Source organism: Bombina bombina, chromosome 9 (genome assembly GCF_027579735.1).
Source record: "Bombina bombina isolate aBomBom1 chromosome 9, aBomBom1.pri, whole genome shotgun sequence".
Classification (NCBI taxonomy): domain Eukaryota; kingdom Metazoa; phylum Chordata; class Amphibia; order Anura; family Bombinatoridae; genus Bombina; species Bombina bombina.
In genome coordinates this window covers 278282376-278309148 of record NC_069507.1, presented here as the reverse complement: position 1 = coordinate 278309148, position 26773 = coordinate 278282376, and the positions used below count along the sequence as shown (strand labels likewise).

Here is a 26773-nt window from a genome sequence, read left to right as displayed (position 1 = left end):
CACAGAATGGCTGGGTTTTCAGTGCGTTAGGCTCCAAAAAGGGAGCGTAGAGCATAATTTAACGCCACTGCAACTCTCGATACCAGCGGTGCTTACGGACGCGGCCAGCTTCAAAAACGTGCTCGTGCACGATTCCCCCATAGAAAACAATGGGGCTGTTTGAGCTGGAAAAAAACCTAACACCTGCAAAAAAGCCGCGTTCAGATCCTAACGCAGCCCCATTGTTTCCTATGGGGAAACACTTCCTACGTCTGCACCTAACACTCTAACATCTACCCCGAGTCTAAACACCCCTAACTTTACACTTATTAACCCCTAATCTGCCGCCCCCGCTATCGCTGACCCCTGCATATTATTTTTAACTCCTAATCTGCTGCTCCGTACACCCCCGCCACCTACATTATCTCTATGTACCCCTAATCTGCTGCCCTAACATCGCCGACCCCGATATTATATTTATTAACCCCTAATCTGCCGCCCCGAACGTCGCCTCCACCTAACTACACTTATTAACCCCTAATCTGCCGACCGGACCTGAGCGCTACTATAATAAATGTATTAACCCCTAATCCGCCTCACTCCCACCTCAATAACCCTATAATAAATAGTATTAACCCCTAATCTGCCCTCCCTAACATTGCCGACACCTAACTTCAAGTATTAACCCCTAATCTGCCGACAGGAGCTCACCGCTACTCTAATAAATTTATTAACCCCTAAAGCTAAGTCTAACTTTAACCCTAACACCCCCTAAATTAAATATAATTTAAATCTAACGAAATAAATTAACTCTTATTAAATAAATTATTCCTATTTAAAGCTAAATACTTACCTGTAAAATAAACCCTAATATAGCTACAATATAAATTATAATTATATTGTAGCTATTTTAGGATTAATATTTATTTTTCAGGCAACTTTGTAATTATTTTAACCAGGTACAATAGCTATTAAATAGTTAATAACTATTTAATAGTTACCTAGTTAAAATAATTACAAAATTACCTGTAAAATAAATCCTAACCTAAGTTACAATTAAACCTAACACTACACTATCAATAAATTAATTAAATAAACTACCTACAATTATCTACAATTAAACCTAACACTACACTATCAATAAATTAATTAAATACAATTCCTACAAATAAATACAATTAAATAAACTAACTAAAGTACAAAAAATAAAAAAGAACTAAGTTACAAACAATAAAAAAATATTTACAAACATTAGAAAAAAATTACAACAATTTTAAACTAATTACACCTACTCTAAGCCCCCTAATAAAATAACAAAGACGCCCAAAATAAAAAAAAATGCCCGGGACTTCCGGTGGGCGGGCCTAGGAGGAAGAAGCCTGGTGTAAGAGCTCCGGACCTGCAGGCTCTTATTAAAGGTTTTTGACCTATTTAACTACCCTTGTTATGTGGGTATTGTATCCCCCTAAGGACCTGGGTGCATTCTGACCTTGGTACACTGGGTACCCGGCTATTCTAAGCACCGGCATTTGTTATCTGCCCCCGCTGCGAGTACGCGCAGTGCCAGAGACAGAGTGGAGTGGCGGGCAGGAGCGCTTCCCCGCCACTTACGACAAAGAGAGGAGCTCCGGAAAAAGACCGAAGATAGTGCGGCCATAAAAGGGACATCACCCATCTGCCCCAAGGTGAGACTCGGCTGAGCGGCGGGGTGAAGATCCGCGCCCCCCCCCCCATTCATACACACGCCTAACAGTTAAGCCACGCGGGAAAGTTGAGGCAGGCCTGAACCGGAGGCTGGGGAGGGAAAGACTGCCTAACACTCCCAGAGAGAGCGACGAGCTCCGGAACTCCGCATCCCCAATACCCAGCTCCGGATTCCTACTGTGGCAGCTTCTCTACGGAGCTAATACGCCCGGACGCCATCTTGCAAGACACGTGGGACAGATCCCCTTGCAGCTCCGGCTAGAAGTTTGGGTAAGATTCACTGTTTATGCCCCTACACTCCTACATAAATCATGAATGTAGAGTGTGATTAGGGATACTACACTTTTGCTCTCCTAGCTAATCCCAAAATAGAGTGTGCTAACCTCATAAAGTGCACTCTTAGTTCAGAAGAAAGTGTGGGAGAGGGATAGCGCTAACGAATAGCTGAGAGCCAAAATATCTGATAAAAACTCATATGAGATAGTACATCAGTAGTATGGATAAAAAGTGGAAAAAATGTGGATAAAAATATTTTGATATATGTAAAAAAGGTAGATGATAAAAATATAGAGTAATGTTAAAAAGATCCAATTAATTTAAAATAGCGTATCTAAGTTGCCAAAAAAAAGTTGATCGGATATATGTGTTCAAATAAATAAATATTTATTATAACAATGTTAAATGCATATTAAAATTGATTCTAACAAATGACTCCTAGAAAAAGATGCCGGCATCAGTAAAAAATATATATATGTATATCAATCTATATGACCTCAAGAATGTGCGATGAGTTAATCTGAATACATATATAAAATCTACAATTATAAAATCTGCAATTTAAATCTGATTAAATTATAATTGAGTGGCTATCTAAAATTCTAAAATTCTAAACAGAATTATTAGCAGCATATATAACTAAAAAGTCTATTATAAAAAGTGCTTAATAGCAGTGTTCCCAAAATGGAGCTGATCCGTGGGTAATATTGTTACCAGTATGATCTCCTTAGAGGGTAATGTTACCAGTGTGTCAATCCAAAGACAGGGTTAAGCGGTTTGATGTAGAAAGTAACTTTTTTCCTTCTGTGTGACTTTACTCCGTTTTGTAGTCTGTTCTTAGCTTGTGTTTGTCCGTCCTCCGCAGCGGGTGTTCAGCGTTTGGAAATGTTCCCAGAGAAATCAAATTCCGGGTTAGAGTTCAGGTGAAGTCTTCAAATGGTAAAGTGCCGTTGTGCAGTGTTTAAGCCTATGAATAATAGACCTTTAAAAGCACTCTGGGTTCGTTTTCGTGGGTCCTGGGGCAGGAATTACACATGCAGAGACGGCTCACCGGTAATCAGTGACCGCTCAATGTACCTGTCCTATCCACCAACGATACCTCAGCTAGTAAAGAAATATAAAGTGTTCAAGGTTTAGTAAGCAAATTCTACGCGTTTCAGCCTCCAGGGGCCTTTATCAAGATGCTTACTAAATGCTTTGGCCATTTTAAATAGCCCTCTCTCTATTTTTATTGGATAATACCCAGCCAATAGTGAGTAAGCTATTGGAAATATGTTGTGACGTTATTTGAATCATTATGTTACAAACCCTTCGGTCAAAATATGTGGTGCATACGTGTTACATTATTTTGTCAATTCACATGTTTACAATTGATCTTATTGTATCCGTTTTTTATTTATAAATCTAGTATTTAATTTATTTGATACAATAAATCCAATCTTGGCAACCTCTTGATAGATATACAAAAATTATACAAAAAATATATATATATAAAAAATATAAATTTTTATAAAAAATATATATATATATATCGACAACAGATATTTGAGAGTATTTTGAAATGTTCCATCCATACTATGTTCCTAAATGGTTTTGATAGCTACAGATGTGTATTTATGTGGCGGTATTTGAGATAGCGAACAATTGTTAAAATTATAAGAATCTGATATAGTTACTCCAACCAGTTAAACCATATCTAAAAAATTCCTGAGTTATATACAAAGTTAAGGATTAATTTAAATTAAAAATATATACATATATATTAAAAATATAAAATCATACATGTATATAAACTTTTTTTTGGCAACTTAGATACGCTATTTAATTGGATCTTTTTAACATTACTCTATATTTTTATCATCTACCTTTTTTACATATATCAAAATATTTTTTCCACTTTTTATCCATACTACTGATGTACTATCTCATATGAGTTTCACTCCAACATAAATCACCCTATCACTGAGAGACATTTTTGGAGATAGTTCTGGGCATTTTAAAACCTGACTAGGGGTGCCAGCATTACATCTGAGCTACTGGGGTTAACCGGACTGTGTACAGCTACATATATGCCCTGGCTTTGATTGAATAGGCAGATACTGAAGGCCTTACAGGTATTCATTAAGCACTGACACTTCAATATTTGCTGCCCAGCGGATACAGCACTGAGAACTCAGGACTCTGCACAACTTGAGAGTGCTGCACTATTAAAATCTTGTGCCCGAATAATCTTTTAAATACCCTTGGTAATAAAGTGTGCTGGGCTGTTAACTGTACTATCTGTATACACACCACACTGCAGTGTTTGTGAAGGCTGGGCTTGGCAGAGGCATTTGTGTGTCTTTATATGAGAAATTGAGAACGGCTCCTTAGATTTGTAGTACATGCATAAGATTCTGTGCCGCAACTATTTTTCACACACCACTATCACTGTTACACCCCTGTGTCAGAGAGACGGGCCTCTTTTACTATACCTACTGTGCCCTTAAAAAATTTCACGCATACAACATAGTAAAGGCTGACGACAGGCCAAGCTTACATGAAAGTGGATACATACTTTTATAAACTGTCATCCTCCCAAGACAGCGCCATGGCCCACAGAAATAAAGCAGGAGATAAAAAAAATAGGCACCACTCTGAGGTGAGTGCAGAAGCATCCCAACATCCAATAGAGCAGTCTAATAATGTAGATGATAGGGGGCAACTAATGTCAGAACTTAAATCTTTCTTCCTGCCTAAAATGTAAAGCCTGCAAGCGGGCCTAGATACTCTCACCAGTGAGGTTAGGCAATATTCCACGCGCCCAACGGCGGCTGAAAATAGAATTTCAGATGTAGAGGATAGACAAGTGGAAGCTGGCAATTCTTTGCAGCAAATTCTGCGTCAAAATAAGGCTTTACAAGAGAGAGTAGAAGACTTAGAAAACCGCAGCCGCCGCAATAACCTGCGCATAATAGGCCTCCCTGAAAAGGTGAAGGGTAAGGATCTCTTGGCTTTTACTGCATTGGTATTCCCGAAACTCCTGGGCATTTCACAAGATATCCTTCCTATTGATGTAGAGAGGGCACATAGAGTGGGCCCGGAGCGCAATCTAGAAACCAACAACACCAAGCCAAGGCAGGTTATATTTAAATGTCTCAATTTCCAGGAGAAACTAAAAATTTTCAGGGCCTACAGATTAAAGAAGGAAATCATTTATGAGGGCAATAGGCTGCTTTTATTTCAGGACTTCTCTTCTGAAGTTACAAGACAGCGCAAGGAATTTGCGCCCATCTGCTCCCGTCTCTACGATCAGGGAAGGCAGGCAGCGTTGCTGTTTCCTGCAAAGCTTAGGCTTCAGACCATCCATGGCCCCAAATTCTTCCACTCCCCTCAAGCCGTGGAAAGTTATTTGAAGACCGAAAAACAAAGTGGAGCAGACTAAGGGGGTTGGTATTTTGCTGCATTTCAACGTCGCACTGACCCCTAAGTGCAATGTGGGTTCATTTTGAAGGATCCTGGCCCTCCCAAAGTGAACTTCAGTTAAAAGTTACTGAACTGCTTGGGTATGAAATATACTCTACCATTAAACGTCAAGAACACACCCCAACTACTAATAATGACAATGACAATCAAACAGGGACAAATCCAGGAGAAAGTTATGTTTATAATGTTGGGAAATTTATTTCCTCAGTTAGAAATGTTTTTAAGTTTTATGTTATGTTTGTTACTGTGATTCTGCTATATGATTATGTATCATTGGTTCAGCGACAGGCTTATAAGCGACAGGTCCACAGGGCTGGTTAAATCTCCTTCTCTACATCAAAACAAAGAATTATTGCATGCTGCTGCTGAGTCAGGGATAACCCTAAATCACATTTGTTGCAACATCAAGGGTTTTATTTTTCTACATACATTAATGATTATTGTCATGCTGCTTGTTTCACCTGTTCTGTTTGATAACACAGGAGGGTTATTGATGGCTCATAACAGCCTACAGAAACCTGAGCCACACGTTCTAATAGCAGCTCATGCCTTACATGCATGGGTACACAGCTCCCGCATTTGCTGTGCCTCTCTACCACGGGCACATCTTGTGACTTGGCCGACTCTCGGGGACCCAAGTGGAGGTGAAAGTGGCGGGTCCTTGGGGCTGGTCACAACACCCTTCAGACAGGTCAATACTGATATCACATATGGTAATGCTAGTGGAAATACTTTCAAATTATATGTCATGATAGGTACTGTGATTCTGTTAAATCCTTACGTATTCCTGACCCAGCGAGGGACTCCTAAGTGGCTGTCCCCGATGGACCTGTGTGAAGTTGAAATTCACGGGTCCGCGGGGCTGGCTGGGACCTCCTTCTCTGGACTGGTCATGACTCTATGCAGACAGGTCAGCACTAAACTCACAAATGGCAAGCCTGCTAAAAATATTTTTTGAATTACATGTTATGTTCGCAAATGTGATCCTGTTAAATGGCTACATGCCACTGGCTCACGGACAGGCTTCTAATCGACTGCCCCTGGTGGGCCTGTGTGGAGTTGGAATTCACAGGTCCACAGAGCTGGTCAAAACTTTTTCTTTACATAAAAACACAAAATTATTATACTCTGCGGCTAAGTCGCAGACAGCCCTGAAATACATTAATAACAATAATAGCTATTGTATTCTTATGTTAATTTTATGTGTAGTGTTTATTGACATGTTATTTATTTTATTTGTTATGGTGGATAACACAAGAGAGATGCTGATAGTTTATAATGGCCTAAGGGGATTGTGGATTGTTATTAGCCCCAGAAGAAGAACATTATTTATTTAATACATTATGAAAGGTTTACTGTTTGCTGCAGGCAAAAAAGTTTCTGTGGACCCAGTTCTGGAACCTAAAACCAGGGTTATACTTTTACCTACTTATGTACTGAACAAAGCACAGTTATCTTATGCGGGTCTATACCCTGACTGGGGGAAGAGGGGGGAATTTTTTTTTCTTTTTCTCTGTTTCTGTCTCTTTCTTTCCCACCTAGACCTTGAATGACACTTAGGATTCATTCATGGAATGTGGGGGGCATTAACTCCCCGATAAAGAGAAGCTCGATCCTGACGCACCTAAGAAAATTAGACACTGATGTCACATTCCTTCAAGAGACACATTTGGTTGATAAAGAGCATGATAAACTTAAAAGACAATGGGTAGGTACACTGTCATATCTTTCATTTACCAGCTCAAGTAGGGGACTTGCCATACTCTTCGGGAAAAGAAATCCAGTTGATATCCTTCATACATGTAAGGACAGTGAGGGCAGGTTCCTCATACTTAAGGTTAAAATAGGCAATACAGTCTATATCTTCTGTAACCTATATGCACCAAACAATAAAGATCTATCGTTCTGGGACAGACTTGTACAGGCTCTTACCCCATTCACAGGATTCCCATTTATTTTGGGTGGGGATTTTAATCTGACCCCCAATATACAGTTGGATAGATCGAGGCCTCCACCACAAGAGGTTAATCCTAAGTCCTTGAAATATAGAGGCAAATATGAACACAAAATATTTCAGAGATTACAGTCTGACCTTGAGGTGTGTGACATATGGAGGAGGAGACACATAACGGACAGAGACTACACATTTCATATCTTTCTAGGGCGGCGGGCTCATTTTCTAGAATAGATCTATTCTTAGTATCTGATTCCATGATCCCGCTGGTTCGCTCCGAAAAAATCCATTCGATCATACTATCGGATCACGTGCCTATAGAAATTGTGCTTGACTTAAATAAACCCAAACCTAACAGAAACATACTCAGATTCCCAACTTATCTGATAAATTCTGAAAAATTCCTAAAATACCTTACGCACTGCTGGAATGATTTTCTAACCGACAATCAGCAACACCTAGATACGCCTCAGCTGTTTTGGGACACTGCAAAAGTGGTCCTTACGGGACAGGTTATCTCTTATATGTCGACTTTGAAGAGAACTCTTCAGAGGAAACATGATGAACTACAGAAGAGCATGGACCTGGCATATCAGACATACTCTATTACTAATTCCAGAGAGGCCTATGACGCCTTTGTAGGGATTAAGGAACAAATGGACAATTTCTTGAAGCAAAAAGCAGCGTATGGGCTCTTGAGAACTGCCGGGAAGTTCTACAGGTTTGGGGGTAGGTCGGGCCGAATGCTGGCATCCTTGGTAAATAAAAAGGAGGCGAGGCGGGAAGTGGCCGCCTTGACTTATAAAGGGACAACATACAAAACAACACAGGAGGTTGCACGCTGCTTTGCAGAGTACTACCAATCCCTATACACCAAACAACCGGCGGCTGAGGCGGCAAGTCTACAACAATTCTGGGACAATCTGGTACTGCCTACCCTGACAGAGGAGCAACTAGAGTCCCTGAATGCGCCCATCACGGTCGACGAGATTCAACATACAATAAAATCAATAGCATTGGGCAAGGCGGCTGGCCCAGATGGCCTTCCGATAGAATTATATTGAATGCTGTTAACCCAGGTATCCCCTACGCTAGGGAAGTTATATAATAATCTTCTTAGTGAGAATAATCTCCCTTCTCCTACATTCTCATCGGCCCACATCACCTTGATTCCCAAACCGGGAAAGGATCACTCTGTCCCAGAATCATACCGCCCAATCTCATTGCTCAACGCGGATTACAAGGTCTATACCAAAATACTGGCAAACCGCTTAAAACCTTTACTCCCTGGCCTCCTACACCCTGACCAGGCGGGATTTGTGTTTGGTAGATCATCTGTCACCAACCTGCGACGGGTTCTTCAGGTGATAAATTACTACCGGGAAAAGACGAGGGGAGAAGAGGCGGACGAGAGACCAGAGGCCTTTCTGCTGTCTTTGGACGCAGAAAAGGCCTTTGATAGGGTAGAGTGGCCCTATTTGTTTGACACCTTAGAGCGTTTTAATTTTCAGGGCCCCTTCATAACGGCATTGTGCAAAATCTATCAAGCCCCTATGGCCCGAATCATGGTTAACGGACACTTTTCTCCAGACTTTCGGCTTGAAAGAGGCACAAGACAGGGTTGCCCCTTGTCGCCTTTGATTTTTGACCTTGCCCTGGAGCCCCTTGCGATTAAGTTGAGACAGATTTTCCCGGGAGTTAGTGTGGGTAACAGTGTTCAACAATTAGCATTGTATGCAGACGACATGCTGCTATTTGTGGAGTCTCCCAGGACGCACATTCCAAGGATCTTGAAAACTCTGGAGATATTCGGTAGCTTCTCTGGATACAAGATAAACAATCTGAAATCTGAGGTACTGTGGCTACATAGAAACAGTTGCGGAGGTGCGGTCTTTCCCTTTGTGGAAGTCGTACACTCCCTCACATATCTTGGGATCCACTTGAGCACTGATCCGAATAAATTATATCGGATGAACCTGGAGTCTCAATGTGCTTCGATATGCTCCCAGATGGAGAGATCTCCCCCTGGGGATAACAGGACGTATAAATCTCCTTAAGATGTCCCTGCTGCCAAAAATCCTCTATCCACTATTGATGCTTCCCTTTATGTTGCACAGGGGAGACATCAGAGCCCTGGAGAAAGCAATTCAACACTTTGTGTGGAGGGGAAAGAAGCCGAGAATGGCTGCTCACAAGCTTCACCATGCCTTTCTGGAGGGAGGCCTGGGTCTCCCAAACATCAAGTTTTACAATTGGGCAGCGTTGCTGAGACTGGTTATGGATTGGCAATTAGACACACGACATTTTTGTGATAAATCACTAGAGGAGTCGGTTGTGACACCTTTAGCATTGAATATGTTGCCTTATATCTCGTTGGGCGATCTCCCACAGCGGCTAAAAAACAACTTTCTGTATGAAGACCTTCTTAAGGTTTGGACCCAGGCGCATAAACTGCTTGGCTTTACCCGGCCATCTCCAAAGTTTATCCCTATTATAGGGAACCCCGACTTCCCAGCGGGATGTGACCATGCGCCCTTTGCTGAGTGGAGGGAGAAGGGTCTAAATAAAGTTGGTGATGTCCTGGACCCGCTACTACACACCGTCAGAACGTTTCCGGAGTTAAGAGCTAAATTTGACTTACCCCACAAGCATTTTTATGCTTACCTACAAATCAGACACTATGTGAACGCTCTGATAGACTCGGATAAGAATTTCTGGAATCAATCCCCGTTCGCAATCACACAAACGGCATATAGCCTGGGAAGCTTCTCCATTTCAGCACTGTACAGGGCATTGCTTAGATCTCAACTGGTCAAGACACAAGGCTCCCTATTAGCTAATCTACAGAAAGTACTCACACCCGATATCACTAGCACAGACATCACAACCAGCATCTTAAAAGTTAAATCAGCTACAATAAGTGTAACACTGAGAGAGGCCCAAATCAGGATGCTACACCTAGATTACATCACACCCAGTAGACGAAATAAATGGAACTCCCAACTCCCGAATCACTGTATTAAATGCAGATACCCTAATCCCTCTCTATCCCATTACTTTTTGGACTGCCCTATGGTTCGTCGCTTCTGGGGACTCTTACAATACTGGTTTAGGAGGGTAATGAAAATAGAGATAACATTTACCATAGACAATATATACCTGTTTCTATGGGAGGGGATCAATGCATGACTACATTCCTTTTGCACTCTCTGTACATTGATAGCTAGGAACTGTATTCTGACTCTATGGTGTACTAGACGCTCTCCCACACTGACACAGTTCAAAAGAGCCCTAATGAGACAAATATTTATCGAGCAACAAGACACATTATTGGATACAGGTGGAAGATTATTGTCCTTTTTAAAGAAGTGGAGGACTTTCCTGGGAACACTCCAAATAGAAAAACAAAAACAAATATTGGGGCCCTTCCTACAGACTGAGATAATGATGGAAGCGACACTAAGGGGGGAGTGGGGAGCTCTGTATGAACCTTTCCCTAACATACCCTTAACAGAGCCTGGGAATGATATTGAGGTGACATCTTTCTTCTAAGAAATGTAGGAACTTTCTTCCTTTTCTACTTATAACTTTTTTTTTTTTTCTTTTTTTTTCTCTTCCTCCCCCCTCCCTCTCTCTCTGGAGGAGGATTTAAAAAGACAGGTCCCCCAGAGACTGAACTGTTTATGAGTGTTGGGCCAATGTTATTTATTAGAGTATGTTTAATAAGGTTATAAGTTATGTTAAGTTATTGTTTATAAAATATTAAAAATGGAGGGTGGCAGCTACTTGGACGAACGTTGATATATGCAAACACCCTGATGAAGGATCAAACACTGTCATGTTAAATATGCTAATGAGGATGGAACTGTAAATCTTTCTTGTCATTATGTGATCCGATTACTAATCAGACTGAACTCTATGTTAAGTACAATACTTACTGAGCTGTATGTCTTCTGACGTCTAATGCTGTACCTCCTTTTTAATAAAGATATATTTAAAAAAAAAAAAAAAAATGCCCTACCCTATTCTAAATTACAAAAGTTCAAAGCTCTTTTACCTTACCAGCCCTTAAAAGGGCCCTTTGCGGGGCATGCCCCAAAGAATTCAGCTCTTTTGCCTGTAAAAAAAAACCATACAATACCTCCCCCCACATTACAACCCACCACCCACAAACCCCTAATCTAACCCAAACCCCCCCTTAAATAAACCTAACACTAAGCCCCTGAAGAATTCCCTACCTTGTCTTCACCATGCCAGGTTCACCGATCGGTCCAGAAGAGGGTCCGAAGTCTTGATCCAAGCCCAAGCGGGGGGCTGAAGAGTGACGTCCATCCTCGGGCTGAAGTCTGGATCCAAGCGGCGGCTGAAGAAAGCTGAATTCTTTGGGGCATGCCCCGCAAAGGGCCCTTTTAAGGGCTGGTAAGGTAAAAGAGCTTTGAACTTTTGTAATTTAGAATAGGGTAGGGCATTTTTTTATTTTGGGGGGTCTTTGTTATTTTATTAGGGGTCTTAGAGTAGGTGTAATTAGTTTAAAATTGTTGTAATATTTTTCTAATGTTTGTAAATATTTTTTTATTTTTTGTAACTTAGTTCTTTTTTATTTTTTGTACTTTAGCTAGTTTATTTAATTGTATTTATTTGTAGGTATTGTATTTAATTAATTTATTGATAGTGTAGTGTTAGGTTTAATTGTAGATAATTGTAGGTAGTTTATTTAATTAATTAATTTATTGATAGTGTAGTGTTAGGTTTAATTGTAACTTAGGTTAGGATTTATTTTACAGGTAATTTTGTAATTATTTTAACTAGGTAACTATTAAATAGTTATGAACTATTTAATAGCTATTGTACCTGGTTAAAATAAATACAAAGTTGCCTGTAAAATAAATATTAATCCTAAAATAGCTACAATATAATTATAATTTATATTGTAGCTATATTAGGGTTTATTTTACAGGTAAGTATTTAGCTTTAAATAGGAATAAGTTATTTAATAAGAGTTAATTTATTTCGTTAGAATAAAATTATATTTAATTTAGGGGGGTGTTAGGGTTAGGGTTAGAATTAGCTTTAGGGGTTAAAAAATTTATTAGAGTAGCGGTGAGCTCCGATCGGCAGATTAGGGGTTAAAACTTGAAGTTAGGTGTCGGCGATGTTAGGGAGGGCAGATTAGGGGTTAATACTATTTATTATAGGGTTATTGAGGCGGGAGTGAGGCCGATTAGGGGTTAATACATTTATTATACTAGCGGTGAGCTCCGGTCGGCAGATTAGTGGTTAATTATTGTAGGTAGCTGGCGGCGACGTTGTGGGGGGCAGATTAGGGGTTAATAAATATAATATAGGGGTCGGCGGTGTTAGGGGCAGCAGATTAGGGGTACATAGGGATAACGTAGTTGGCGGCGGTGTACGGAGCGGCAGATTAGGGGTTAAAAAATTTAAATATAGTGGCGGCGATGTGGGGGGACCTCGGTTTAGGGGTACATAGGTAGTTTATGGGTGTTAGTGTACTTTAGAGCACAGTAGTTAAGAGCTTTATGAACCGGCGTTAGCCCAGAAAGCTCTTAACTACTGACTTTTTTCTGCGGCTGGAGTTTTGTCGTTAGATTTCTAACGCTCACTTCAGCCACGACTCTAAATACCAGCGTTAGAAAGATCTCATTGAAAAGATAGGATACGCAATTGACGTAAGGGGATCTGCGGTATGGAAAAGTCGCGGCTGGAAAGTGAGCGTTAGACCCTTTAATGACTGGCTCCAAATACCAGAGGGCCGTAAAAACCAGCGTTAGGAGCCTCTAACGCTGGTTTTGACGGCTACCGCCCAACTCTAAATCTAGGCCAGAGAGTTTTGCAGTTTAGGGGTTACTAGGGTAGATTTATATATATATATATATATATATATATATATATATATATATATACTAGTGTGCATTGTGGTGTCCTGCTATACAGATGCTGAAGGGTTAATAATATAACATTATTAGATTATATATTAATATCAGGCTGTGTAACATCTATATAAACTAGTGTGCATTGTAGAGTCCTACTATACAGATGCTGAAGGGTTAATACTATAACATTATTAGATTATATATTAATATCAGACTGTGTAACATCTATATAAACTAGTGTGCAGTGTAGTGCCCTGCTATACCGATGCTGAAGGGTTAATACTATAACATTATTAGATTATATATTACTATCAGACTGTGCAACATCTATATAAACCAGTGTACATTGTAGTGTCCTGCTATACAGATGCTGAAGGGTTAATAAAATAACATATTATTAGATTATATATTAATATCAGGCTGTGTAACATCTATATCAACTACTGTGCATTGTAATGTCCTGCTATAGAGATGCTGAAGGGTTAATAATATAACATTATTAGATTATATATTAATATCAAACTGTGTAACATCTATAAAAACTAGTGTACATTGTGGTGTCCTGCTATACAGATGCTGAGGGGTTAATAATATAACATTATTAGATTATATATTAATATCAGACTGTGTAACATCTATATAAACCAATGTGCATTGTAGTGTCCTGCTATACAGATGCTGAAGGGTTAATACTATAACACTATTAGATTATATATTAATATCAAGCAGTGTAACATCTATATAAACTAGTGTGCATTGTACTGTCTTGCTATACAGATGATAAAGGGTTAATAATATAACATTATTAGATTATATATTAATATCAGACTGTGTAACATCTATATAAACCAATGTGCATTGTAGTGTCCTGCTATATAGATGCTGAAGGGTTAATAATATAACATTATTAGATTATATATTAATATCAGGCTGTGTAACATCTATAGAAACTAGTGTGCATTGTACTGTCCTGCTATGCAGATGCTGAAGGGTTAATAGTATAACATTATTAGATTATATATTAATATCAGACTGTGTAACATCTATATAAACTAGTGTGCATTGTAGTGCCCTGCTATACAGATGCTGAAGGGTTAATAATATAACATTATTAGATTATATATTAATATCAGGCTGTGTAACGTCTATATAAACTAGTGTGCATTGTAGTGTCCTGCTATACAGATGCTGAAGGGTTAATAATATAACATTATTAGATTATATATTAATATCAGGCTGTGTAATATCTATATAAACTAGTATGCATTGTAGTGCCCTGCTATACAGATGCTGAAGGGTTAATAATATAACATTATTAGATTATATATTAATATCAGGCTGTGTAACATCTATATAAACTAGTGTGCATTGTAGTGTCCTGCTATACAGATGCTGAGGGGTTAATAATATAACATTATTAGATTATATATTAATATCAGACTGTGTGACATCTATATAAACTAGTGTGCACTGTAGTGTCCTGCTATACAGATGCTGAAGGGTTAATACTATAACATTATTAGATTATATATTAATATCAGGTTGTGTAACATCTATATAAACTAGTGTGCATTGTGGTGTCCTGCTATACAGACGCTGAAGGGTTAATAATATAACATTATTAGATTATATATTAATATCAGGCTGTGTAACATCTATATAGACTAGTTTGCATTGTACTGTTCTGCTATACAGATGCTGAAGGGTTAATACTATAACATTATTAGATTATATATTAATATCAGGCTGTGTAACATCTATATAAACTAGTGTGCATTGTAGTGTCCTGCTATACAGATGCTGAAGGGTTAATACTATAACATTATTAGATTATATATTAATATCAGGTTGTGTAACATCTATATAAACTAGTGTGCATTGTGGTGTCCTGCTATACAGACGCTGAAGGGTTAATAATATAACATTATTAGATTATATATTAATATCAGGCTGTGTAACATCTATATAAACTAGTGTGCAGTGTAGTGTCCTGCTATACAGATGCTGAAGGGTTAATAATATAACATTATTAGATTATATATTAATATCAGGCTGTATAACATCTATATAAACTAGTGTACATTTTAGTGTCCTGCTATACAGAGGCTGAAGGGTTAATAATAAAACATTATTAGATTATATATTAATATCAGGCTGTGTAACATCTATATAAACTAGTGTGCATTGTGGTGTCCTGCTATACAGATGCTGAAGGGTTAATAATATAACATTATTAGATTATATATTAATATCAGGCTGTGTAACATCTATATAAACTAGAGTGCATTGTAGTGTCCTGCTATACAGACGCTGAAGGGTTAATACTGTAACATTATTAGATTATATATTAATATCAGGCTGTGTAACATCTATATAAACTAGTGTGCATTGTGGTGTCCTGCTATACAGACGCTGAAGGGTTAATAATATAACATTATTAGATTATATATTAATATCAGGCTGTGTAATATCTATATAACCTAGTGTGTGCATTGTAATGTCCTGCTATACAGATGCTGAAGGGTTAATAATATAACATTATTAGATTATATATTAATATCAGGCTGTGTAATATCTTTATAAACTAATGTACATTGTAGTCTCCTGCTATACAGATGTTGAAGGGTTAATAGTATGACATTATTAGATTATATATTAATATCAGACTGTGTAACATCTATATAAACTAGTGTGCATTGTAGTGTCCTGCTATACAGATGCTGAAGGGTTAATAATATAACATTATTAGATTATATATTAATATCAGGCTGTGTAACATCTATATAAACTAGTGTGCATTGTGGTGTCCTGCTATACAGATGCTGAAGGGTTAATAATATAACATTATTAGATTATATATTAATATCAGGCTGTGTAACGTCTATATAAACTAGTGTGCACTGTAGTGTCCTGCTATACAGATGCTGAAGGGTTAATAGTATAACATTATTAGATTATATATTAATATCAGACTGTGTAACATCTATATAAACTAGTGTGCAGTATAGTGTCCTGCTATACAGATGCTGAAGGGTTAATAATATAACATTATTACATTATATATTAATATCAGGCTGTGTAACATCTATATAAACTAGTGTGCATTGTAGTGTCCTGCTATACAGATGCTGAAGGGTTAATAGTATAACATTATTAGATTATATATTAATATCAGACTGTGTAACATCTATATAAACTAGTGTGCATTGTAGTCTCCTGCTATACAGATACTGAAGGGTTAATAATATAACATTATTAGATTATATATTAATATCAGACTGTGTAACATCTATATAAACTAGTGTGCATTGTAGTCTCCTGCTATACAGATACTGAAGGGTTAATAATATAACATTATTAGATTATATATTAATATCAGACTGTGTAACATCTATATAAACTAGAGTGCATTGTAGTGTCCTGCTATACAGACGCTGAAGGGTTAATAGTATAACATTATTAGATTATATATTAATATCAGACTGTGTAACATCTATATAAACTAGAGTGCATTGTAGTGCCCTGCTATACAGATGCTGAAGGGTTAATAGTATAACATTATTAGATTATATATTAATATCAGACTGTGTAACATCTATATAAACTAGTGTGCATTGTAGTCTCCTGCTATACAGATACTGAAGGGTTAATAATATAACATTATTAGATTATATATTAATATCAGGCTGTGTAACATCTATATAAACTAGTGTGCATTGTGGTGTCCTGCTATACAGATGCTGAAGGGTTAATAATATAACATTATTAGATTATATATTAATATCAGGCTGTGTAACATCTATATAAACTAGTGTGCATTGTAGTGTCCTGCTATACAGACGCTGAAGGGTTAATAATATAACATTATTAGATTATATATTAATATCAGGCTGTGTAACATCTATATAAACTAGTGTGCATTGTAGTGTCCTGCTATACAGATGCTGAAGGGTTAATAATATAACATTATTAGATTATATATTAATATCAGGCTGTGTAACATCTATATAAACTAGTGTGCATTGTAGTGTCCTGCTATACAGATGCTGAAGGGTTAATAATATAACATTATTAGATTACATATTAATATCAGGCTGTGTAACATCTATATAAACTAGTGTGCATTGTACTGTCCTGCTATACAGATGCTGAAGGGTTAATAATATAACATTATTAGATTATATATTAATATCAGGCTGTGTAACATCTATATAAACTAGTGTGCACTGTAGTGTCCTGCTGTACAGATGCTGAAGGGTTAATAGTATAACATTATTAGATTATATATTAATATCAGACTGTGTAACATCTATATAAACTAGTGTGCATTGTAGTGTCTTGCTATACAGATGCTGAAGGGTTAATAATATTACATTATTAGATTATATATTAATATCAGGCTGTGTAACATCTATATAAACTAGTGTGCAGTGTAGTGTCCTGCTATACAGATGCTGAAGGGTTAATAATATAACATTATTAGATTATATATTAATATCAGGCTGTGTAACATCTATATAAACTAGTGTGCAGTGTAGTGCCCTGCTATACAGATGCTGAAGGGTTAATAATATAACATTATTAGATTATATATTAATATCAGGCTGTGTAACATCTATATAAACTAGTGTGCATTGTAGTGTCCTGCTATACAGATGCTGAAGGGTTAATAATATAACATTATTAGATTATATATTAATATCAGGCTGTGTAACATCTATATAAACTAGTGTGCACTGTAGTGTCCTGCTGTACAGATGCTGAAGGGTTAATAGTATAACATTATTAGATTATATATTAATATCAGACTGTGTGACATCTATATAAACTAGTGTGCACTGTAGTGTCCTGCTGTACAGATGCTGAAGGGTTAATAGTATAACATTATTAGATTATACATTAATATCAGACTGTGTAACATCTATATAAACTAGTGTGCATTGTAGTGTCCTGCTGTACAGATGCTGAAGGGTTAATAATATAACATTATTAGATTATATATTATTATCAGGCTGTGTAACATCTATATAAACTAGTGTGCAGTGTAGTGTCCTGCTATACAGATGCTGAAGGGTTAATAATTTAACCCTAGCTTGCTTGGCACTTGCTATAAAGTTATTCTTCCTATGTCAGTTATGCACTTGAGAGTGAGGGAGGTGATAAGGAGCGGACATAAACTTTTACTTTTAACTTGTAATACGAACACAATCCGATGTAGGCAAAAAACCTCCGTCTACCAAAGTTAGCTTGAGAGCGGGAGCACAAAATAGCACTCCTCCACTATTAATCTAGCCCAAAACCTGTTCATATAGAGCCCAGTATATCTGAGTGTTATATTTCATGTCTGATTCTAGTAATTCTAATGTATCAGAAGCCATAAACCAGCTGAGCAGAATATAAAGTTTACTTTTAGCAAACTAATGTGAAGGAGAGGACAGTGATTTTGTCTTTACCTGACAGCCATATCATCTCCCCCACCTCCCCACACCTTTTGATTCTCTCTCGTGCTTCATCCTCACCTGCCCAACAGCCGCCTATCATCAGACGAGCTTGGTGCCTCGGAGGCGTAAGTGCGCCATTGTCGTGAATAAGTGCAGGGTCATATGTTACTCCATCCACATACAGAGAGACTGTAGGAAACTCAAGACTGAGCGCGTAATGATGCCACTCTGCGTCACACACCTGTGAGAGAGAGACAAGCAGAGATGAGAGGAGGATGAAAGAGATAAAGGGAAAGAGAGAATGAGGGTGGGAGGGAGAGAAAGAGAGAGAGACAGAGGGTGGGAGGGAGAGAAAGAGAGAGAGAAGAGGGTGGGAGGGAGAGAGAGAGAGAGACAGCGGGTGGGAGGGAGAGAGAGAGAGACAGAGGGTGGGAGGGAGAGGCAGAGACAGAGGGTGGGAGGGAGAGGCAGAGAGACAGCGGGTGGGAGGGAGAGAGAGACAAGCAGAGATGAGAGGAGGATGAAACAGACAGATAAAGGGAAAGAGAGATAGAGGGTGGGAGGGAGAGAAAGAGAGAGAGACAGAGGGTGGGAGGGAGAGACAGACAGAGGGTGAGAGAAAGTGAGACAGCGAGTGGGAGGCAGAAAAAAAAGAGAGAGACAGAGGGTTGGAGGGAGAAAAAGAGAGAGAGACAGAGGGTGGGAGGGAGAGAGAGAGACAGAGGGTGGGAGGGAAAGAGTGAGACAGAGGGTGAGAGGGAGAGAGAGAGAGAGACAGACAGAGGGTGAGAGAAAGTGAGACAGCGAGTGAGAGGCAGAAAAAAAAGAGAGACAGAGGGTTGGAGCCAGAGAAAGAGAGAGAGAGACAGAGGGTGGGAGGGAGAGAGAGAGACAGAGGGTGGGAGGGAGAGAGTGAGACAGAGGGTGGGAGGGAGAGAGAGAGAGAGACAGAGGGTGGGAGGGAGAGAAAGTGAGACAACGAGTGGGAGGCAGAAAAAAAGAGAGAGAGGGTTGGAGGGAGAGAAAGAGAGAGACAGAGGGTTGGAGGGAGAGACAGAGGGTGGGAGGGAGAGACAGAGGGTGGGAGGGAGAGAAAGTGAGACAGCGAGTGGGAGGCAGAAAAAAAGAGAGAGAGGGTTGGAGGGAGAGAAAGAGAGAGACAGAGGATGGGAGGGAGAGACAGAGGGTTGGAGGGAGAGACAGGGTTGGAGGGAGACACAGAGGGTTGGAGGGAGACACAGAGGGTTGGAGGGAGAGACAGAGGGTGGAGTAAAGAATCACTCTGGGAGGAGAGAGACAATGAGAGTATATGCCATCTCCTTCTAGTGTACACCAGTGTGTCCCGGCCCTCAGGAGCACTAGCAGGCCATACTGTAAGGATCGGTGCTCAGATTGGGGAATCCTTTGTATCTTGCCTGGCTGCTGGCATTGAGAGACCCTGGTGTACATGGGCACCCAGTACAGCAGCTGTACCCTCTCACACAGTGTGCCCTGTACCCGCCTTATTCTAATACTTACCTGCTCAAGTTTCCATAGGAATTTAACAGGACGAGCAGTGTCCAGCAAAGGCCAATAGAGGAAGGAAATCCGGCATCCGTGTACAGCCAGGGTATAGTGTGAGTAAGTGCCATCTGGGATACAGGAAGAGAGAGGCACACTCAGAAAGGGGGATCAGAGGCTACTTCCTATAGAATGCATCTGGTGGTGGGTGCACAGCTGGCAAGTCCTGGTGTTACTACTTCACTGCTAGTTTCCTTCTCACTTATCAAAGGGCGCACACTTCAGGGGTCAAGTCGAGCGGGAACGCATGGGAACGGAGTTCCTGCACTATTTTTGCAGGAGGGACTAAGTTCCCTCTGGACAGAGAACAAAACCTCTTCAGTAAACACTGCTGCTGCTGGTAGGAGGAGCTTGAGCACAGTCTGGTTAGAGGGATAGTGAGATCCTCTAGTAATGGGCAGTAACACTTCCTAAAATACACTAAATGTAAGACTGTCAGGGGTCCTGCTGTGTTATCACTCCTGTTATGAATATTATCTTTTATTACACATGGTGCTTACATTTCTGTGTGGCTTGCTCTTGGGTTATTTAGCTCCCCTCAGCAGAAATAGGACTATTGCACCTTAAAGGGACAGTCAAGTCGCAAAAAAAAACAACTTTCATGTTTCAGATAGGGCATGTAATTTTAAATAACTTTCCAATTTACTTTTATCACCAATTTTGCTTTATTCTCCTGGTATTCTTAGTTGAAAGCTAAACCTAGGAAGGCTCATATGACAATTTATAAGCCCTTGAAGGCCACCTCTTATCACATGATTTTTTTATTTGCTTTTCACAACAGGGGAGAGCTAGTTCATGTTAGTCATATAGATAACATTGTGCTAATGCCCGTAGCAGACACTGCACTAATTGGCTAAAATGAAAGTCAATAGATAATAAATAAAATGTCATGTGATCAGGGGGCTGTCAGAAAAGGCTTAGATACAAGGTAAACACAGAGGTAAAACGTATATTAACTGTATAAAACTGTTAATTATGCAAAACTGGTGAATGGGTAATAAAGGGATTATCTTCTTAAACAACAAAAATTCTTGTGAAGAATTTTTCTTTGAGAAATTGATATATATATATTGTGTGTGTGTATATGTATATATTGTGTGTGTGTATATGTATATATTGTGTGTGTGTATAGGTATATATTGTGTGTGTGTATATATATATATATATTGTGTGTGTGTATATGTATATATTGTGTGTGTGTATATGTATATATTGTGTGTGTGTATATGTATATATTGTGTGTGTGACTGTATATGTATATATTGTGTGTGTGTATATGTATATATTGTGTGTGTGTATATGTATATATTGTGTGTGTGACTGTATATGTATATATATATATATATATATATTTCTTTCATGTAATTAGCAAGAGTCCATGAGCTAGTGACGTATGGGATATACATTCCTACCAGGAGGGGCAAAGTTTCCCAAACCTCAAAATGCCTATAAATACACCCCTCACCACACCCACAATTCAGTTTTACAAACTTTGCCTCCTATGGAGGTGGTGAAGTAAGTTTGTGCTAGATTCTACGTTGATATGCGCTCCGCAGCAAGTTGGAGCCCGGTTTTCCTCTCAGCGTGCAGTGAATGTCAGAGGGATGTGAAGAGAGTATTGCCTATTTGAATGCAGTGATCTCCTTCTACGGGGTCTATTTCATAGGTTCTCTGTTATCGGTCGTAGAGATTCATCTCTTACCTCCCTTTTCAGATCGACGATATACTCTTATATATACCATTACCTCTGCTGATTCTCGTTTCAGTACTGGTTTGGCTATCTACTATATGTAGATGAGTGTCCTGGGGTAAGTAAGTCTTATTTTCTGTGACACTCTAAGCTATGGTTGGGCACTTTGTTTATAAAGTTCTAAATATATGTATTCAAACATTTATTTGCCTTGACTCAGAATGTTCAACTTTCCTTATTTTTCAGACAGTCAGTTTCATATTTGGGATAATGCAATTGAATTAATCATTTTTTTCTTACCTTCAAAAATTTGACACTTTTTCCCTGTGGGCTGTTAGGCTTGCGGGGGCTGAAAATGCTTCATTTTATTGCGTCATTCTTGGCGCGGACTTTTTGGCGCAAAAATTATTTTCCGTTTCCGGCGTCATACGTGTCGCCGGAAGTTGCGTCATTTTTTTGACGTTATTTTGCGCCAAAGATGTCGGCGTTCCAGATGTGGCGTCATTTTGGCGCCAAAAGCATTTAGGCGCCAAATAATGTGGGCGTCTGATTTGGCGCTAAAAAATATGGGCGTCGCTTTTATCTCCACATTATTTAAGTCTCATTTTTTATTGCTTCTGGTTGCTAGAAGCTTGTTCTTGGCATTCTTTCCCATTCCTGAAACTGTCATTTAAGGAATTTGTTCAATTTTGCTTTATATGTTGTTTTTTCTCTTACATATTGCAAGATGTCTCACGTTGCATCTGAGTCAGAAGATACTACAGGAAAATCGCTGTCTAGTGCTGGATCTACCAAAGCTAAGTGTATCTGCTGTAAATTTTTGGTAGCTATTCCTCCAGCTGTTGTTTGTATTAAATGTCATGACAAACTTGTTAAAGCAGATAATATTTCCTTTAGTAATGTACCATTGCCTGTTGCAGTTCCCTCAACATCTAAGGTGCAGAATGTTCCTGATAACATAAGAGATTTTGTTTCTGAATCCATCAAGAAGGCTATGTCTGTTATTTCTCCTTCTAGTAAACGTAAAAAATCTTTTAAAACTTCTCTCCCTACAGATGAATTTTTAAATGAACATCATCATTCTGATTCTGATGACTCTTCTGGTTCAGAGGATTCTGTCTCAGAGGTTGATGCTGATAAATCTTCATATTTATTTAAAATGGAATTTATTCGTTCTTTACTTAAAGAAGTACTAATTGCTTTAGAAATAGAGGATTCTGGTCCTCTTGATACTAAATCTAAACGTTTAGATAAGGTATTTAAAGCTCCTGTAGTTATTCCAGAAGTTTTTCCTGTTCCTGATGCTATTTCTGCAGTAATTTCCAAAGAATGGGATAAATTGGGTAATTCATTTACTCCTTCTAAACGTTTTAAGCAATTATATCCTGTGCCGTCTGACAGATTAGAATTTTGGGACAAAATCCCTAAAGTTGATGGGGCTATTTCTACCCTTGCTAAACGTACTACTATTCCTACGTCAGATGGTACTTCGTTTAAGGATCCTTTAGATAGGAAAATTGAATCCTTTCTAAGAAAAGCTTATCTGTGTTCAGGTAATCTTCTTAGACCTGCTATATCTTTGGCTGATGTTGCTGCAGCTTCAACTTTTTGGTTGGAAACTTTAGCGCAACAAGTAACACATCATGATTCTCATGATATTATTCTTCTTCTTCAGCATGCTAATAATTTTATCTGTGATGCCATTTTTGATATTATCAGAGTTGATGTCAGGTTTATGTCTCTAGCTATTTTAGCTAGAAGAGCTTTATGGCTTAAAACTTGGAATGCTGATATGGCTTCTAAATCAACTCTACTTTCTATTTCTTTCCAGGGTAATAAATTATTTGGTTCTCAGTTGGATTCTATTATTTCAACTGTTACTGGTGGGAAAGGAACTTTTTTACCACAGGATAAAAAATCTAAAGGTAAAAACAGGGCTAATAATCGTTTTCGTTCCTTTCGTTTCAACAAAGAACAAAAGCCTGATCCTTCATCCTCAGGAGCAGTTTCAGTTTGGAAACCATCTCCAGTCTGGAATAAATCCAAGCCAGCTAGAAAGGCAAAGCCTGCTTCTAAGTCCACATGAAGGTGCGGCCCTCATTCCAGCTCAGCTGGTAGGGGGCAGGTTACGTTTTTTCAAGGAAATTTGGATCAATTCTGTTCACAATCCTTGGATTCAGAACATTGTTTCAGAAGGGTACAGAATTGGTTTCAAGATGAGACCTCCTGCAAAGAGATTTTTTCTTTCCCGTGTCCCAGTAAATCCAGTAAAAGCTCAAGCATTTCTGAATTGTGTTTCAGATCTAGAGTTGACTGGAGTAATTATGCCAGTTCCAGTTCCGGAACAGGCTATGGGGTTTTATTCAAATCTCTTCATTGTACCAAAGAAGGAGAATTCCTTCAGACCAGTTCTGGATCTAAAAATATTGAATCGTTATGTAAGGATACCAACGTTCAAGATGGTAACTGTAAGGACTATCTTGCCTTTTGTTCAGCAAGGGAATTATATGTCCACAATAGATTTACAGGATGCATATCTGCATATTCCGATTCATCCAGATCATTATCAGTTCCTGAGATTCTCTTTTCTGGACAAGCATTACCATTTTTTGGCTCTGCCGTTTGGCCTAGCTACAGCTCCAAGAATTTTTACAAAGGTTCTCGGTGCCCTTCTGTCTGTAATCAGAGAACAGGGTATTGTGGTATTTCCTTATTTGGACGATATCTTGGTACTTGCTCAGTCTTTACATTTAGCAGAATCTCATACGAATCGACTTGTGTTGTTTCTTCAAGATCATGGTTGGAGGATCAATTTACCAAAAAGTTCATTGATTCCTCAGACAAGGGTAACCTTTCTGGGTTTCCAGATGGATTCAGTGTCCATGACTCTGTCTTTAACAGACAAGAGACGTCTAAAATTAATTACAGCTTGTCGAAACCTTCAGTCACAATCATTCCCTTCGGTAGCCTTATGCATGGAAATTCTAGGTCTTATGACTGCTGCATCGGACGCGATCCCCTTTGCTCGTTTTCACATGCGACCTCTTCAGCTCTGTATGTTGAATCAATGGTGCAAGGATTACACAAAGATATCTCAATTAATATCTTTAAAACCGATTGTTCGACACTCTCTAACGTGGTGGACAGATCACCATCGTTTAATTCAGGGGGCTTCTTTTGTGCTTCCGACCTGGACTGTAATTTCAACAGATGCAAGTCTCACAGGTTGGGGAGCTGTGTGGGGATCTCTGACGGCACAAGGAGTTTGGGAATCTCAGGAGGTGAGATTACCGATCAATATTTTGGAACTCCGTGCAATTTTCAGAGCTCTTCAGTTTTAGCCTCTTCTGAAGAGAGAATCGTTCATTTGTTTTCAGACAGACAATGTCACAACTGTGGCATACATCAATCATCAAGGAGGGACTCACAGTCCTCTAGCTATGAAAGAAGTATCTCGAATTTTGGTTTGGGCGGAATCCAGCTCCTGTCTACTCTCTGCGGTTCATATCCCAGGTATAGACAATTGGGAAGCGGATTATCTCAGTCGCCAAACGTTGCATCCGGGCGAATGGTCTCTTCACCCAGAGGTATTTCTTCAGATTGCTCAAATGTGGGAACTTCCAGAAATAGATCTGATGGCGTCTCATCTAAACAAGAAACTTCCCAGGTATCTGTCCAGATCCCGGGATCCTCAGGCAGAGGCAGTGGATGCATTATCACTTCCTTGGAAGTATCATCCTGCCTATATCTTTCCGCCTCTAGTTCTTCTTCCAAGAGTAATCTCCAAGATTCTGAAGGAATGCTCGTTTGTTCTGCTGGTAGCTCCAGCATGGCCTCACAGGTTTTGGTATGCGGATCTTGTCCGGATGGCCTCTTGCCAACCGTGGACTCTTCCGTTAAGACCAGACCTTCTGTCTCAAGGTCCTTTTTTCCATCAGGATCTGAAATCCTTAAATTTAAAGGTATGGAGATTGAACGCTTGATTCTTGGTCACAGAGGTTTCTCTGACTCTGTGATTAATACTATGTTACAGGCTCGTAAATCTGTATCTAGAGAGATATATTATAGAGTCTGGAAGACTTATATTTCTTGGTGTCTTTCTCATCATTTTTCTTGGCATTCTTTTAGAATACCGAGAGTATTACAGTTTCTTCAGGATGGTTTAGATAAGGGTTTGTCTGCAAGTTCCTTGAAAGGACAAATCTCTGCTCTTTCTGTTCTTTTTCACAGAAAGATTGCTATTCTTCCTGATATTCATTGTTTTGTACAAGCTTTGGTTCGTATAAAGCCTGTCATTAAGTCAATTTCTCCTCCTTGGAGTTTGAATTTGGTTCTGGGGGCGCTTCAAGCTCCTCCATTTGAACCTATGCATTCATTGGACATTAAATTACTTTCTTGGAAAGTTTTGTTCCTTTTGGCCATCTCTTCTGCCAGAAGAGTTTCTGAATTTTCTGCTCTTTCTTGTGAGTCTCCTTTTCTGATTTTTCATCAGGATAAGGCGGTGTTGCGAACTTCTTTTGAATTTTTACCTAAAGTTGTGAATTCCAACAACATTAGTAGAGAAATTGTGGTTCCTTCATTATGTCCTAATCCTAAGAATTCTAAGGAGAAATCGTTGCATTCTTTGGATGTTGTTAGAGCTTTGAAATATTATGTTGAAGCTACTAAATCTTTCCGAAAGACTTCTAGTCTATTTGTTATCTTTTCCGGTCCTAGAAAAGGCCAGAAAGCTTCTGCCATTTCTTTGGCATCTTGGTTGAAATCTTTAATTCATCTTGCCTATGTTGAGTCGGGTAAAACTCCGCCTCAGAAA

At 38.9% G+C, this 26773-nt stretch overlaps 1 protein-coding gene across 1 annotated transcript in view; it reads right to left on the bottom strand.

The window, feature by feature from the left end:
- The window catches only part of LOC128640329 (calsyntenin-3-like), a 234948-nt gene that overhangs the window by 76346 nt on the left and 131829 nt on the right, over positions 1–26773 (bottom strand). The window contains 3 exon segments of the mRNA XM_053692821.1: positions 13607–13625; positions 18748–18951; positions 20229–20341. Coding sequence (XP_053548796.1) covers positions 13607–13625; positions 18748–18951; positions 20229–20341 — 336 coding nt within the window.